Source organism: Trachypithecus francoisi, unplaced genomic scaffold (genome assembly GCF_009764315.1).
Source record: "Trachypithecus francoisi isolate TF-2019V2 unplaced genomic scaffold, Tfra_2.0 Lachesis_group14, whole genome shotgun sequence".
NCBI lineage: Eukaryota > Metazoa > Chordata > Mammalia > Primates > Cercopithecidae > Trachypithecus > Trachypithecus francoisi.
In genome coordinates this window covers 4,656,084-4,673,128 of record NW_022681459.1, presented here as the reverse complement: position 1 = coordinate 4,673,128, position 17,045 = coordinate 4,656,084, and the positions used below count along the sequence as shown (strand labels likewise).

General features: G+C 34.0%; 1 protein-coding gene across 3 annotated transcripts in view; it reads right to left on the bottom strand.

Annotated features, from left to right (window-relative positions):
* CHODL (chondrolectin) overlaps positions 1-17,045 on the bottom strand; it is a 262,943-nt gene that overhangs the window by 1,858 nt on the left and 244,040 nt on the right. For all 3 annotated transcript variants that reach the window (XM_033232197.1, XM_033232198.1, XM_033232196.1), the window contains 4 exons: positions 8,533-8,842; positions 8,223-8,380; positions 5,044-5,130; positions 2,501-2,603 (listed from right to left, as the gene is read on the bottom strand). In XM_033232197.1, coding sequence (XP_033088088.1) covers positions 2,501-2,603; positions 5,044-5,130; positions 8,223-8,380; positions 8,533-8,798 — 614 coding nt within the window. In that variant the 5' untranslated portion in view covers positions 8,799-8,842. The remainder of the gene's footprint in view (positions 1-2,500; positions 2,604-5,043; positions 5,131-8,222; positions 8,381-8,532; positions 8,843-17,045) is intronic.

The following is a 17,045-nucleotide window of genomic DNA, read 5'->3' as shown; positions in this document are numbered from 1 at the left end:
TTCCCCCTGAGTCCCCAAAGTCCACTGTGTCATTCTTATGTATTTGCATCATCATAGCTTAGCTCCCACTTATGAGTGAGAACATACGATGCTTAGTTTTCCATTCCTGTATTACTTCACTTAGAATAATAGTCTCCAATATTACCCAAGTCACTGTGAATGCCATTAATTCATTCCTTTGTATAGCTGAGTAGTATTCCATCATATATATATACCACAGTTTCTTTATCCATTCATTGATTGATAGGCATTTGGGTTGGTTCCACACATACAAACATGTGCTGACACAATATTAACCATTTCCGTTTTATTCACCAATAAAAACCTTTATTTTCTTTGATCAATTATTTTGGAAATCATCTTGCTCCTTGAGTCTCCTGTCACTAATGTATGCTGAATTTAATGTCAAATCATCAAAACAATAGTATTATACTATGTGTATGGATGTGCCTATTCCCCTCCTCCCATCAGTTCTCCGGCTCTGCACCTAAGTCACTTGATTTCTGGAAGCTTACTGATGCCTCAGTCTCTGAAACTGCTGTGGTTAAATAGCAGATTCATGCTTTGGTAACAAAACAGTATCTGAGTTCCTCCAGATCTGAGATACAGCTTCACTCTTGTCAGATTTGGCATTCTGGCCCACATTTCCAGCCTGTGCTTAGGGTTCTGCTATCTTCTCTCTTTCCACAACATGATAACTTTTCAGGCACCTGCAGCAGTCCCCTGTTCCTGGGTTTACCTAAGTCATTCCGTCTCTCTTTTTTTTTTTTTTTTGAGACAGACCCTCACTCTGTTGCCCAGGCTGGAGTGCAGTGGCATGATCTTGGCTCACTGCAAGCTCCACCTCGCGGGTTCAAGCGATTCTCCGGCCTCAGCCTCCCAAGTAACTGGGATTATCGGCGCCCACCACCACGCCTGGCTATTTTTTTGTATTTTTAGGAGAGATGGGGTTTTGCCATGTTAGCCAGGGTGGTCTCAAACTCCCGACCTCAGGTGATGCACCCAAGTCATTCTCTACTGGATGTCCTGTCAAAAGTAGATTTCTCTGGGCTGGTTTCCTCGGGATAATCTCTTGCCTGGACCAAAAGTGTTTGTCCCAGTTCACTGTGTTGTGCACTTACTTGCTCCCTGACCACCCCAGCCCCAGTTCCCAGCATCTGCCTCAATCCTCACAGACATCTCCCCATCCCCTCCTCACCATCTACCAGACATTGCAGAATTCCCTCAAAGAGAAAAAAGAACTATTTCTAAACACACCTGACCATCACCCGTTTAAAATATTACTTAATTCACTTAGATTTAGCTGTTTTGGTTACTAATAAAATACTGTGTCCAAACTGTATGGTTTGTAGATTTCCATTCAAATAAGTAAGATCAACACAACTTTATTCTACAGTCATCTAACATGTATGGAAAATAAGCCAAGAAAGTTTATAAAAAGCACAAAAAATGTTCTAAATAGTTAAAAAATGGTTATTAATGTGACTTTTGTGTAGAATTAGTATTTCATTTAAGAATTACTTAATTTTTTTCTGGGCCTTTTGTTACTTAATGGGTTCTTTAGGGTTTATTTCAGGAAAAGAAGAAGATGAAGTAAGGTCAAAAAAGAAAAATGCATTTTTGCAGGTCCTTCTTGATGGAGGCATTCTCTTGATGAGTTCTTATTTAAACCACTCAGACAAAGATGTCTAACTTAGTCTAGCAAATATGCTCTTATATAAACAGAACAGCTTTTCTTTTTTTTTCTTTTGACACATATTTATATTTCATTTTTTATTTGAAAATGAAATAAATTTTCATTTTATTGAATTTTGTTTCATTTTTATTAAAAAATTGGGACACATGGAAAAACTTCTCTAATTCCAGAGTATGGGTAAGCAGATACAAAAGCCATAATAATCTCCCAGAAATCTTGCTGGTAAAATATAGGATTTTATTTCAAGATACCTGGCAAAAAGTGACCTGTTTGAACCACTGTATTTTATTTCCTATTCTTAAAAGATCTTTTTGAAATAAAACAGAAACCTGTGAGTTGAATTTTGAAAAGTCATACAAAATGAACCCACAAATATCAAGTCTTACATAGAGCTTGATGTCTAGATTGAAAAGTTTAGCATTAATTCTTATACTTTATAACAAAAAACAGTATAGTAGAGTGCATATGTTGGAAGTTTACAAACATCCAAATTTCAGATTCAGTATGGACACTAGCTACAACTAGGTAACCAAGGCAGACTAGGTAACCCATCTAAGACACCATCTTCCCAACTGAGAAATACAAGCAGAAGGGTAACTGCTTAATAAGTCTTGTGAGGATTAAATGATGTATTACATTAATCCTATTCTCCATGTACATCTTATTAGATTGTATGTACAGGATTGTATGTATAGGATTTAAGGAAAATTAAAATATAATTAACTTTATACTAATAGCTTTAAAACATTACTGAAAACCCATTTAAAGTTTTTCAAATTGTCTCTACATATATGAGTTACTTACCTTTTATGCAGCATCTGGAAACAACAGGTTCCAAAAGCAACCAGTATGAGTAAGAGCAGGGGTATTGTTGGTATAACAACATAAATTAGATTGGGAATTATACCTACAAAATAAAACAGTCTTCATGTGAAAAGACAGTTGAGGAAGAATTCTAATGCAAAAATATGTAAGAATGTTTGAAAAAATTAAGGTGAAATAGAATTTTCAATAAATTGGCCCTAAAGTTCTTCTCAAAATATTGAAAAATCTAATGAAATAATATACAGTCATGCACCACATAGTGACATTTCAGTTAGTGATTGACCACATATATGATAGTGGTCCCATAAGATTATAATGGAGCTGCCCTCTATAGGTGTACCATCTTTTATATTTGATATCCTATTTTATACACTTCTATGTTTAGATAGGTTTTGATATATAAATTCCATTGTGTTACAGTTGTCTACAGCATTCCGTACAGTAACATGCTGCAGGGGTTTGTAGCCTGGAAGTAATAGGCCATATCAAACAGCCTAGATGTGTAGTAAGCTATACAATCTATGTTTAAGTACGCTCTATGATGTTCCCACAACGACAAAATCGTCTAATGGTGCATTTCTCAGAACATATCCCCATTGTTAAGTGGCACATGACTGTATTCATATTTTGGTAAAAATTTAAAACAAAGTTTTACTGTACTGAAAATTGAATTGTACTGAATTGTAGTGATATCAAACTGTTTCAATTTGATATCCATACTTCCAAAACTATTATTAAATCTACAACTCAGACATGGACTAGATTTCATTAATAATCTTAGCTAACTCATTTCATTACTCCTTCTGAATCATTACTTACAAAAAGAAGTACTTATTATTAAAAATAAGAATTATTAAAATTATTATAAATATATTGGGTAAGTAATTACCTAGCCAATAAGCTTAGTGTCATGATTGCATACAAGAGTCACTGGGATTAAACTGAAATATGTACATATTAACTGATGATACAGTCACGACTCACAGACACAAGACTCCGGCAGCACAAAGACTTGATCTTAATTAAATTCTAACATGAATCATTTTTTAATCCTGTTCCATCACATTTGATAATGCTAGGTATTCTTAGTAAAATTAAAAAACTGTGACACTGTAATTCCATACAACTTAAAATTACTTTAATAAACATTTGATCAATTTCATAAGAGAAAAAATATTTCTAAAGTGATTTTTGTTTTTGTTTTTTTTTTTGAGAGGGGGACAGAGTCTTGCTCTGTCTCCCAGGCCAGAATACAATGGCACAATCTCGGCTCACTGTAACCTCCACCTCCTGGTTTCAAGTGATTCTCCTGCCTCAGCCTCCCAAATAGCAGGGATTACAGGCACCTGCCACCATGCCCAGCTAATTTTTGTATTTTTTACTGGAGACAGGGTTTCGCCATGTTGGCCAAGCTGGTCTTGAACTCCTGACATCAGGTGACCCACCCACCTTGGCCTCCCAAAGTGCTGGGATTACAGGTATGAGCCACTGTGCCCAGCCTACTGATCTTTTTAATTAGGTTTAGATGTTCTGAATGGTTTTAAAACCAGGCACCTGAAAAGTGAAAAGCACTAAGCCTTAATATCATGTCTATGCAAAAAAGCAAATTGAAGAACTATGCATTTAGCTTGTAAATTAAAAGTCATCATCATGGCTAATCTGAATAATTCTGGTCAAAGTGGACCAGATGCAGATAAAGCTTTCCACTTAACTGTGCATCACTTCATTTACTAGCAGAAGACAAACTCATGAGCAATGGGGCATCTAAGCGATAATTTGCTGTTTCCACCCACTCTTGTTTGACTTCAAGCAATTTAACGATTCTACCAATCCCTAATCATTTACCAGCACACCCCTGTTTGCTCTCCACTGAATGTGCCAGTTTGCATCATGACACCTATGTGTTGTTAGAGAAATTTATTGTAGATCCAAAGTTCTTTTGTTGTTGGTGGTGGTGTTTTTGTTTGTTTGTTTGTTGTTGTTGTTGTTTGTTTTTTTGAGACAGGGTCTCACTTTGTTGACCAAACTGGACTGTAGTGGCATGATCACTGCTCACTGCAGTCTCGACTTCCCAAGCTCAGGTGATTCTCCCACCTTAGCCTCCCAGTAACTAGGACTACAGATGTGTACCACCATGCCAGGCTAATTTTTTGTATTTTTTGCAGAGATGGGGTCTCACCAGGTTGCTCAGGATGGTCTCGAACTCCTGGGTTCAAGTGATCTACTTGCCTCAGTCCCCCAAATTGCTGGGATTACAGGTGTGAGCCCCTGTGTCCAGCCAGACCCAAATTTTAATGTGGATCACTTAGTTTAGTACCACTCTGAAGAAAATAAAAGAGGTTTTTCTATTCAAATACTAGCTTAGCATAATTTTTTCTAACCTAGTTCAAAAGTAAATTTCCATAGGACCATACTTAGTGAACCACTTCTCCAGGCAAGACAAGTTTCACTAGGTCAACATGAAGCAGTGTTTGAAAGTACAGTTCATTTTTGATGAAGTTAAGGACACATGAAGTAATTACCTGCTTCAGTAACAACCACATTTTGATGGGTGTCTCCTGGTTGATTTGTAAGATAAGGCTTTTCTGCGGGAGCTGTTGGATTAATCTCTGTAAATAATAAGAAACACCAGCATATATAATGGTTAAACAAGAGAATTAAAAACACATATAAATATGAAATTATATTAGAAAATAATAAAAACATCACAATTTTGATTTCTGAACAGCTTACAGCTAATAAAATATATTCTGAATTTAAATTTACGTGAAATGATCTAACTCTAAAGTCAGCATTTAATTATCTTTGAATGAAAGATGGAGTTGATACATTCGCCCTTAAAACTCCAAACTGTAATTAGCAATCAACAGTGGGTCTTTACTGATGATAGCCTGTTGCAGGCAATAATGGTGGACCAGGCACAAAGTTAAGCAAGGCTAACCAAGAATTGGCAAACATAAGAGTGTGATATATTAAATGCAATTCAGAGACAAGCAAGATAATTTCTTTACTAATATCAGTGTATTATTTAGGTTTCCCCTTGCAATAATAATCAGCAGATGACCGTATGTGGATTGAATTTGGAACTGATGATTCGAGCAACAATGTTCTAAGCCACATTTCTGTTCTGCACATACAACACCGTCCTTAGATTTGCTTTTCAATAGTGTCCACTTTTAAAAATAATAATAATAATAACACTAAATTAAAGCTTGCAAGTTGTTTCTTTCCCTAGTTTTATAGATGTCTCTTTAATTGCCACATCCTTTATTTTTTATTGTTTTTCTAACTTTTAAGTTCAGGGTTATATGAGCAGAATGTGCAGGTTTGTTACATGGGTAAATGTGTGCCATGGTGCTTTGCTGCACAGATCATCCCATCACTGAAGTATTAAGCCCAGCATCCATTAACTATTATGCCTGATATTTTCTCCTCTTGTCACACACTTTAAAATTGTTGAAGTTTCTTGTTATGATTTGGTATTGCTCTATTTTCTATTTTTCTTTTCCTTAAGGAACTATTTGTTAAATAAATAATTAAATGAAAGTAAATTGAATTATTTTAAAAAACATAAATTTGTTTCCATTTGTTCCAAAAGTGTGACTCTCTACTTTTGTCGATTGAAATAAGAACACACGTAACATCTTACGTAGTCTTTAAGATAGAGAAGAATTTTAATTTAATGTTTACCATTCTTACATTGTCTTATAATGTCATAAAGTCCCCCTTTGTTGGAAGTTTAATCATATACCATTTTGTAGTAATATTTGTTACTGTTGTACACAAATTTTACCCTGACATTTTAATAGCCTCCTCTGGGTTTCAGATTCAGTTCTAGACTCTACCTACTCTTCTAGAGAACTTAGTCACCCTATACCTCGTCAACTGGTATTTTTAAACAAATAACATAAATATTATGCAAAATATCACTAAAAATTGGTATATCCATAAAACTTGGTAATTATATAACCAAGGAATTTAATCAAACCAACATCCTTTACAAAGCAGACACTAACCTCAAGGAGGGTTAATGAAATAGAAATAAAAAGACAAAAAAGATTAAATCATGACATAAAAAATAAAAATCCTGAGCACATTAGTAAGGCCAACAGTAAACCTGTGAATGTGCTTCAAAACAAAAACTACATAAAATAATATTTTAATAAATATAGATTATTTGAAGATTTGGGTAGAATGGAGAAGATAAAGAAAGAATAATTTTATATCATAAATGCTCTTGCATGAGTAATGTAAACCTAGATTACCTAATACATAAACAAGTAAAGAAGATTATAAGATTTATAGTGTGCTAAATAATGGCATCAATTTGAATGCAAAATAAAATAAATATAATACAATGAAGGGTCAAATAATTGACCTTTGAACTCAAAAGAAAGGAGAAGGTGACAATGTAATATTAAGAATAACGCATAATATTGTACTTGTATTATTCAATAGTCTTAAGTACATAGAATGTCACAAATTTAAAATATTAGAGAATTTCAACTTTATATTTCTCCAAGAGAAAAATAAAGGACATAAGCGCATAACAGACCCAGCTTTGCAAAGGCTTCCTGGAAGGTAATGATGGGTTTAGCAACCAAGATGGTTAAAGAATAAACTCACCAGGGATATAAAAAGTTGGCTAATACACTCAAGAGCAGGATAAATGTAAGACAAGGGTAAGCCTAATCCAAATAATCCTTTGTGCTTTATGGTATTAAGATAAAAAGAATCATGTAATTTCAAGAGAATAATGGAAGCAGCAGTATTCAACTATAATTGCCTTCTGTGAACATGTATTATGAGTTCAAGCAGACACCTCTTCAGAAGAGTTAAAATGAGACTTCCAAACACTGCAGAGGAGAAAAACAGCAAAGAAATCTCAAAGCCTAATAATCTAACTTGACTTTCTCAGATGACTTTACAAAATGAGTCCACGGAGTTTGTATTAGTCTCTCTTTCAATCAAATATGAATTCAGATGATCTATCCTATTCAAAGTAACTCAAATTGACTATTTTTAAAATCTAGAACCCATGCCAGTATAGCTCAAGTCAATATAAGATTCCCATTTGCTGCATATGACAAGTAGTGAGAGATTTCAAAAGAAAGCTCACTGAGGAGGCATGTTTCAAGAATAGGAATCACAGGGAGAACGAATCATATCTTCCTGTTTTTTTCCACTATGGGGCAATGAGCTATGATCGTCTTATTTTTACTGAGTACCACATGTCAAGTATTATACCATAAAATGATAAGCAAATGTTCCAGGAGAAAGTGCTTTGTTCTCTTAAAATCAGATAAAGAAGTGCTGCTGACGTGTGTAAGTCTATAGGTGCTTTGGTGACTTACATCTACTTCCCACATATTATAGTAACGTTTAAAATATTTTAAAACAGATATTTATTGTTTACAAAATCTATTTACAAAAAAATTGGTTTTATTGTTAGAAATGATTATTTTTTCTTAAAGACATCTCTCCAGACGTTTTTATTCACTCTCTTCTTTGAGTTCATTGGGCAGTTTGCTCTACAGCATATGATATACTTCATTACACGAGTGATATGACGAGCTGCAAGGTAATTTTCTATTTCACAGCAGAAAAACAAAAAGAGCCACAGGTAGTGAAAATTAAAGACAAAACTTAATACAATGAAACATGCACAAAATCTTCTGTACCTTCTTTTGCTACTGCTTACCTGGTTCATACTTGCAAATATAATTGTGCTTCATGTTGCACCTGTCATCATTCCACTGGTAAAGGTAGGGACCTCCAAGGCCAGGATTGGCAGTTGGTTGGTGATACATCACAACACACTTTTCACTTCCACAGGAAGGTTCATCCGTGTACCAGTTTCTGCAAACAGAGAGTAACAGGAACACTCAGATACATGACTACTAAATGATTCTGCCTGTCCTACTCTGACATCCTCTACAGGTGACAGAGTCCTCCCTCTACCTTGTGGAGTTCCCCAGAACGCCTGTCAACTGCTCAAGATCCATACTCACCGGTACTGGGAACTGCTTCCATCAGACCACTGGTAGAGATCTGGGCAGGCACCAGATGTTTGCCCATCTCCATTCCTCCAAAGCCCTATCCAGAAATCACCATCAGAAATCCCCGTTCCGGGTTTTGTCAGGTTTTGCAACATGCTCTCTATTAACTTCTGTTCTGCTTCATTCTCAAGGCTGAGGAGGACTCCTCCCTCACTCTCACAAGCCAGGCGAGCCTCCTGAAAGCTCACTCGGCTGGACAGTTCATGGAAGTAGGCCATTTTGTAGCAGGGATGCTTGAAGTCAGCAAAACACACCTTTTGGCCTGAAGAAAAAAAAAAAAGATGCCCATATATTGATAATCGGAACTCTATTTGTAACACTAAGAATCAAAATTTAAGAACCAATCAAAGCAGAAAATACATTACCAGAAATGTTTCTCCCACTGAATTATTTCGTAAAGTTTATTTTCTAGCCTATTGCTTGCAATTTGTAAAAGCAAATTGATTTCCTCGTAAACTTGGAACATAAACTTTTAAACTCAGTACTTCAAGCAATGTTTGTTAAGGGAAGTTATAACTCTTCTGGCTTAGATTTTATAAACCAATTAACATAGTAAATGAAAATAGCTAAGGGAATTTCAGGAGTGTATAGTAAAGTGAGCTAAAACTTAATGAAAGAAGAGTAACAACTCATAATGCAAATTAATTGTCAAAAACAAGTAATGTATAATGAAACAATTTTATATAAGGTGTTCTGAAGAATATACAAAGTGGCAGATTTAAGGTATAAATATTTGCTTTCATTTTGTATACCCAAAAGCAAATCTATTAAAATTGAAAGTTAAAAGAGGACAGAATGAAGGTAATCAGTAGTAATAAACGATTAACTAACATAATGTTACATTGGAAGTGACAGGATACAGTTCTAAAATCCTCACTATCTCTGAAAAAATCTCATTACCAATTTTTTGAGTATTTTCTGGGGTCTTTGGGGAGATATTGTGTGTAAACTCTGATTCCGAGGCCAATGTCTTCTCTCATTTTACAGAAACATCTCTGATAAGTGATAAATTGCAAATTAAAATCTCCCAACTATGAACTTAGAGAATTAAGTACTTTTAAAAAATGAATATAATTTAAATGTGAAAAACATGATGCCTTAGAGAACAGTGGAACAAATATATCATGAAATAAAGGAGTTAGGAAAATCTTACCAATGGCTAACTGTTGCTGACTTCTCACAATTTGGATGGAGACCTGAGTAGGCTGAAATTTGGCCAAACTGGTCTTTCAAAGACAGTTAAATGATTAGCTCAAAACAATTAAGGTAATAAATATTTAGCAGACTTGAGAACAAATTATTTCTTTCAGCTTTAGAGGCTCTCCTTATATATTAAACACATATGAAATAACAATGTCTTCCTCTAATTTAACCTTAAAAATGTTCCATTCGTTCCTTTATGAGTTTGAAAGTAATAGTATTACATTTTTCAAATCTTCCCTAACTCAGAATTTTATGAAACTTAAAAAAAATCATTTAAATTCACCTTTCTCTATAGTTAATCTTACTACTGGTGGTTTTATTGCATATTTCTTCAGGAATAAAGATTAGGACCAACCAAATATCCAAAATCTATAAATAAATACATAGAATACTCTGAATTTGGAAGGGAAGTTTAAAATCTATTTTTAATCTTAAACCTGTATTTTAAAGATTTTTATGTTACAGCATTCCGTTTAACCACCTAACTACCTTTCCTGACATCTATTGATTATGTATAGTCTATACTATACCCAATAAAGTCATTATTTGTAGTATCCTGAAAATCAATTTATTTCAAGATATTAGCCAGAATCCCAAACAAGCTTAAAAGAAGCTTTGAGACCTCATAATGAGATTCTGCTCTAATAACATCTGTGAAGTCTTAAACACATAGGCAAAAAGAGTTTGAAAAAAAATCTCAAAATTAAATTTTACATACCTCTGCATGTTAAGCAGTGTTAATTTTCCTAATTATCAAGTGAAATAGCTGCAAATATGCATGATATCATGTCATAATAAATCATAGATATTTATATTACATATATATGCCAGAGATAGATAGATAGATAGATGATAGATAGATAGATAGATAGATAGATAGATAGATAGATGTCAAGGATATTATGGTGTATAGGATTTAGCTAGTTCTACAAGCAATGGATTCTCTATTGTTCTATTGTCTACACTCACCCTTGTTTACCACTAAGAATGTATGGCAATATTATAAACAAGATCCAGAATGGTCATTCTGTCTTGTTTTGATTTTCACTGCTTCTACTTTTGTTCACCTCTGCTCTCTGCTGTCAACTTTTAAAACCACCAAGGATCCCTCTCTATTACTATTTCCTATGCCCAAACTGCTTTCCATAGCCGCTTCTACTTTCTTAGTCTTGCCCTCTTTTAGCTTAGATTTGGACTTGGAAAACAGACTATCGATTACTTTATGTGAAATTAAGACAAATTACTTTATGCTAAGAAATTAGGAAATAGTTTCACTACTTTCTTACAATTCATCTCCATTAACATTATTCTTGTTAGTATTTATGGCCTTTTCTACTACGTATTTAATTGTGTAGCCTATCAATAAAAGTTGTCAGTAGTCAGGGATTTGTGGGGTTGGGGGAGATTCTTGTATTTAAATACTGGCAAAAAAAAAAAAAAGCATTCAAACTTTGTACTTTAATTACAGTACAGCACGCTGAGCCAGTATATCATATCCATTCCCTTCTGGAGTCAGAAATTAAGGACCTATGATGACACTCAGAGACAGAAAGGCGCAGAAATCAGTGGAAGGTCATTAACTTCTCAACAGTGTTTGAGTGATAGGCATTCAATATGTTGACACAAACTGAGAACAGCCAACCGTAAAATAGTAGTTCTGGCAATGCAAGCAAGCCAAGAGTTGTTCCCTCTGTTTCATTACCTTGATCTGGACCCAGCAGCAACACACTGAAAAATATGAACAAATTAACAGGCTGCCCAAATTGTTAATGAAAAAGAACATATTAGTGTGAATGACCATGGGAAATAAGTTAGAGAGAATTCAGGAGGACAAACCAGCCTGAAAATAAATATTCTTCGAGAGATGATTAAGAAAGTCCTAGTGGTTGACTCTGAAAATTAATGTATTATTTTAAAATTTCTCCTAATACATTACAAAGTTTTGTGATGATTTCATCATTTCAAATGGTTGTTCTTGGTCAGAGCCTAACAATGCCATTACGCCTGTATTTTCCTACTTGTATTTAGAAGCATGCTGTTTCCATTTTCATCTACTACATCCTTTACATAGTTCTAAGTGTCCAAATATATCTTAATTACATTCCCTTGAGTTTTCAACTTGTTCAATTTTTCACTCCAAGAACTTTCTGCCTTGGATTTTATCCCAGCACTTTTGAAATATTAAATTTCCCTACCAAGATTATTTTGCAAGATATCAAAAAATGTCATATTAAAGAAAAACAAAAAAACAAAAAAAAAAACAAACCAGACTAGCCAGACCTTTCAGTGAGCAAAAAGTTTGTTATATGTAACAAAGCCTCACACATTCAGGGAATTCCTGGGTATGACGCATATGCTAAAAGTCACTGTTCATTATCTCTGACATTAAAAGATAAATGCAACACAGATTTTCTCATGATGAGCATACAAAAATGGTGATGTAAATTAACTCACAAAATTAAGATAGCACTTCTAATTAAATGCATGAGAGCTTTAGGTTTCATGTGGAAATTTCTAACACCATTATGTTAGTTTATACAGATACAATAATAATAAAAGAAAAAAATCTAGGGACAGAGATTATCTTTAAAATAATTAACAATCAATGCTGCGCAGGCCCTGGACAATGGCCAGCTTGACACTCTCTGTGCCAGGCCGTGTCTCTGGTTGTGGATAATAGAGCAGACCTCAGGTCCTGCTTGAGAGAGTGGAGACTATGATGGCTGCATGGCAGGCCGACTCTAAAGGCATCAAGACAGCATCCCATCATCGACTGCAACGGATATATTAACTCTAAAGTTTGATCATCAGCTGTGTCTACAGAGTTTGCACTGAAAAGTCACTACCAGTTCAGATCTAGCAAGGCAGTTTTCAGGAAATTATAAATATATTACACAATTTTTATGGGTTTATATACAATCAGTTAAAGCTGACACTGAATTTCTTTATACTCAATTCTATTTTATTACTGATTTCCACCTTAGCATGCAAATTTGGTCCAAGTTGCAGCAAAATCAGCAGAAGCAGCAGCTATTGAACATCTCACCGCTATTTCAGCTGATCACATTTGGCTACTGATGCAGTGAAACTCCAACAGCTGGGAAACAAATGTTGCCCTAATTCCCAGAAAAGTTTTGTTAATGCAGATCTTCTGGAAGCAACTTTCCCACTTCTGTAAAAGCCAGTCTTCCCAGAGAACAATTACAATGACCTCTCGTCTCATTCTGTGAGATGATATGGAGAATTTCTCTGTCTCTTATTTTCAAATGTTATGTTCAGATAAAATCTTCCATCAACATTTTATGGGATAGATAAGTATTCAGAGAACCATACAATGGGTTCTATTACACTAAGGTTACATTTATGCCGTCTAACTATAAATTACTAAATGTCAACTAGCATCTGCAGTTGAAGACATCCTTTAATTGTGGGCTTATCTACAAGAGAGAGAAAAGATCTGCCCAGGATTCTACAAACATAATGAGAAAATAAAATTCAAGGTAATTTCTCTACAAACATATTGAGAAAATAAAATTCAAGATAATTTCTCTACAAACATATTGAGAAAATAAAATTCAAGATAATTTATTTGCTAGATGTGCACTAGGAGCTAATCAATTTTTAAATTGAAAAAGTATTTAAATATGTAAGTTTTTCTGCACTGGATTTTTTAACATGTAAGTTCATGGGTACATATGTAGGATGCGCAGGTTTATTACATAGGTAACGTGCGTCATGGAGGTTTGTAGTACAGATTGCACTGAATTTTTAGAGAAATATTTTATAGAATATTTCTTTTATATAAAAGAGACTTCTTTATATAAAATATATAAATATTTATTTTATACATTAAAATAAATAAAATAAATATTTATTTTATATAAAAGAAATATTCATCCTTATTAGTTTCACACACAGCTACATAAGTAAACAGGCCCTTTTATTTAGAGAAAGCTATTATTATTAACATTCGTATCACTGTCACAACAAAGATTTCATCAGTATTTCCATGAATAAGTAGATGATTTTTGTCTTTTTTCTTAGCCATTAAAATTTCTATAGAGCTAACTATTGGCAGAGGTTTAAATGCTTTTGGCAATGATATAAAAGTGAGGCCAAACTCATGAAGTCATGGTAGTCTGCTTTTGCTTTCTCAGTAGAACGGATCTGTAATTTGATTTGCTTTTTGCTTGTATTTGTTTACTTTCTGATAGTTGAGTGCTCAGTTAGTTATGAAAATAATACATATTTTCTTATGTCTCATACTATAATTATATATTATCAATATTAGATGAGTATTGAATTTATCACTTTTTCAATGAAAATATAAAAGACATATTACCAATTCCTACTGTTCAATTATGATCTACCATTAGTTGCAAAAAAAAGGTAAAAAAGAGCATCCACATGGTAAATATTCCCCAAATCAGGTTGACTTAACTTAGAATGTTTTATTGGAATCACAAAAGGTACCTTTTCTTTTTCATAATTTCTTCTTATCCCCCTCACAATCACACTGATAAGTTTGCTGATACAACCATAAACAGTGTAGCAAGGCCTGTGATACCAATGCCATACACAGTGTAGCAAGGCCTGTGATACCAGTGCCAACACTTCTGAACTAAAAAGGAAAGGGCTGGTGTTCATTTTAAGTGTTCTGTTTTCAGCATTCAATGTTACACAAACATCTTAATTTTTCTTACAAAGATTTTTATTAAAATAAAATTTTATTTTTATGAATGAGATTTTATAATGTACTTAATTGCATAGTGCGTTATAGCTGGAATCCATTTTCTTACATTAATAAACACATTTATTTATCATTTCATTTATAATTTTAAATTTATAAATGTAGGCTGTGGTCATTTTCTGGATGGTGGCAGCAGCAGCAAGCCCCACTTCTCCAGTTGGAAAATGCCATAAGCTTTCTGAGAAGAGGATGAGACTACCTTTTTAAAAAATCATAATACTTACTATGGAGATTAGAATGATAAGTAGTAAACCAAGTATCAGTGTGACTTAAGAGCTCATGTAGCCAATCAAAATGAATTCGCTTTGAAACCAAACTCTATACTTGAACTTTGGGTACTTGAGATTATTTAATCACCCCTGTCCTCAGTCTTCTTACTTAAATAATGAGACCAGTTATAAGTTTTATAGAAATAATGATTCTAATAAGAAAGGCCTGAAATTCAGCAATAATTTAGAATGCAGCACCTCATTCCTACCACAATCCATGCTTTGGGATAAATTAGGAGAAGACGACCTCTCCTGGTGAGAGACGGCAGAAAGGTCCCCCTTATAGACTGTCCAATTAGAAAAAGTTGATTTTGCCTCTAGGTGGCTTGAGTTCCAAGCGCTGGGCTTGCCAAGCTGAGCTCCTTCTTCTATCTTTTTGGCACATACCTCTGCACAGTGCACAATCTGCATACTGCGTTTGAACCTTTTTAATATTCCTAGCAAGCCTATGACATAGGTACTCTTATCTGTTTTCAAAATGAGGCAAAGAGGGCAGACAATAGTTGAATAATTTGCCCAAGTTCACACAGCTCACAAGTGCTGAAGCTGGGATTTGAAACCAGGCCATCTGGCTCTACAGTCCATGTTTTTACCAGATTTCTATACTGTCTGCATACGTCTCAAACCTAATATAAAGGTGAAATATTTCATGAATAAAAGGGATTGATGAATACAAACACTGTGCATATTATCTATGTCAGAATCATTATCATTAATCTGTTACTGGTTACTGGGCGGCTAATATATGCAAGGCTTGTGTATTGAGAGCTTGTTGCTAAACAGAATTAGATTTTCTGTTACAAATATTTAAATAAGAGTTAACATTGCCTCTGTCTCAGATTTTCAAACCACATATGCCTTTAATAAATTTTTATCTAGTCTTTTTATTTTCCAAATAAAACAAACTAGGTCCAAATTGAATGCTTTCCACATTACAAAGAGTGTAAGCTTAGCCAAGTTGTCATCCTGTGTTATATCATTAGGAATATGTGAAAACAGTGAAACACTCTCATTCCACAGTTGCACACATCCATCTACTTGTATATGAATGCCTGACACAGAAAGTTGTGGTGAATAGTAAAAATTGTTTGTGAGTGCATCTTCTGAAGTTTAGCCTTGGACCCCTTTATATATACATATATATAATACATGTTTTATTAGAATAAATATTATATATATATGTATATATAATAACACATGATCTTTTCTAAAGGTAATGTAACAGATATTGCCATCTTCAGGAAAATGTTATAAAAACAAAACCATAAAATGATGACAAACAGCAGTCAAAGAATAATGGCTATGATAAATGGTTAGTTTATTAAATGACTGGTAATAAGATTAATTTGTTCCTTTCATGCCCAAGAGATACTTAAAGTAATTGCATCTCTGAAAACTGCACTGTCATCATTTTATGCTTTTGATGATATCACAGAATAGTTCCATAGGCTGAGATAGGCTCCACTGTTCTTCTTGTATCTCCCTTGCTATTATATTATATTACAGTAATGTATGTGCTACTGTTCACCACCCATGAATTTGCAATATTCTATGGACTCTACACGATACGAAGGGAGGTCTCTAAATCACCCAGTCTCCTAAATAAAATTTTTGCCAGTTTGAATAAGGTTTAACTAATACATATTAAAGTGTCCTGGAGAAATCTGGAAGCACCATGAAATACTCCTAACGTCATTTTGCAGCAAAAATAGGTTGGAGATCACTGCTATGCACACTACAAAGAAAAAGGAAAAAAAAAAAAGAGAAACACATTACTTCAAAACACTTCAAATGTTTAAAAGTATCACTCGCTCTTCAAACATCTCCTCCCAACTTAGAGACCTGAATTTTGAATCCTTCATATTTGTCCTTATGCCTACAAGCAAAATCCTTTTACCTTTGTCCTAAATGAGACATCATTACTCACCAGTCACTTCACAAAATTAAATGATTGCAGCTCCTATAGATATTCTCTACACATCTGTGTGTAGTAAGAAATCAGTACAGGTCTAAGCTCCTAAAAGTAGTTTCCATATTAGCATCATAAATTCAATAAATAGGCTTTGATTACTATCACCGTGTCACATATTGCTTTGCGTATTCATACATCAAAATAAGCATGACCACTGACCTAGAAAAAATACTTTCTTATTACTACTACATGCCGCTAACTCAAGGGTCAGATAACAATGACAAAGTTGTTTGAAATGTCATTTCCTGCTAAAACATATCCACTTTATTTT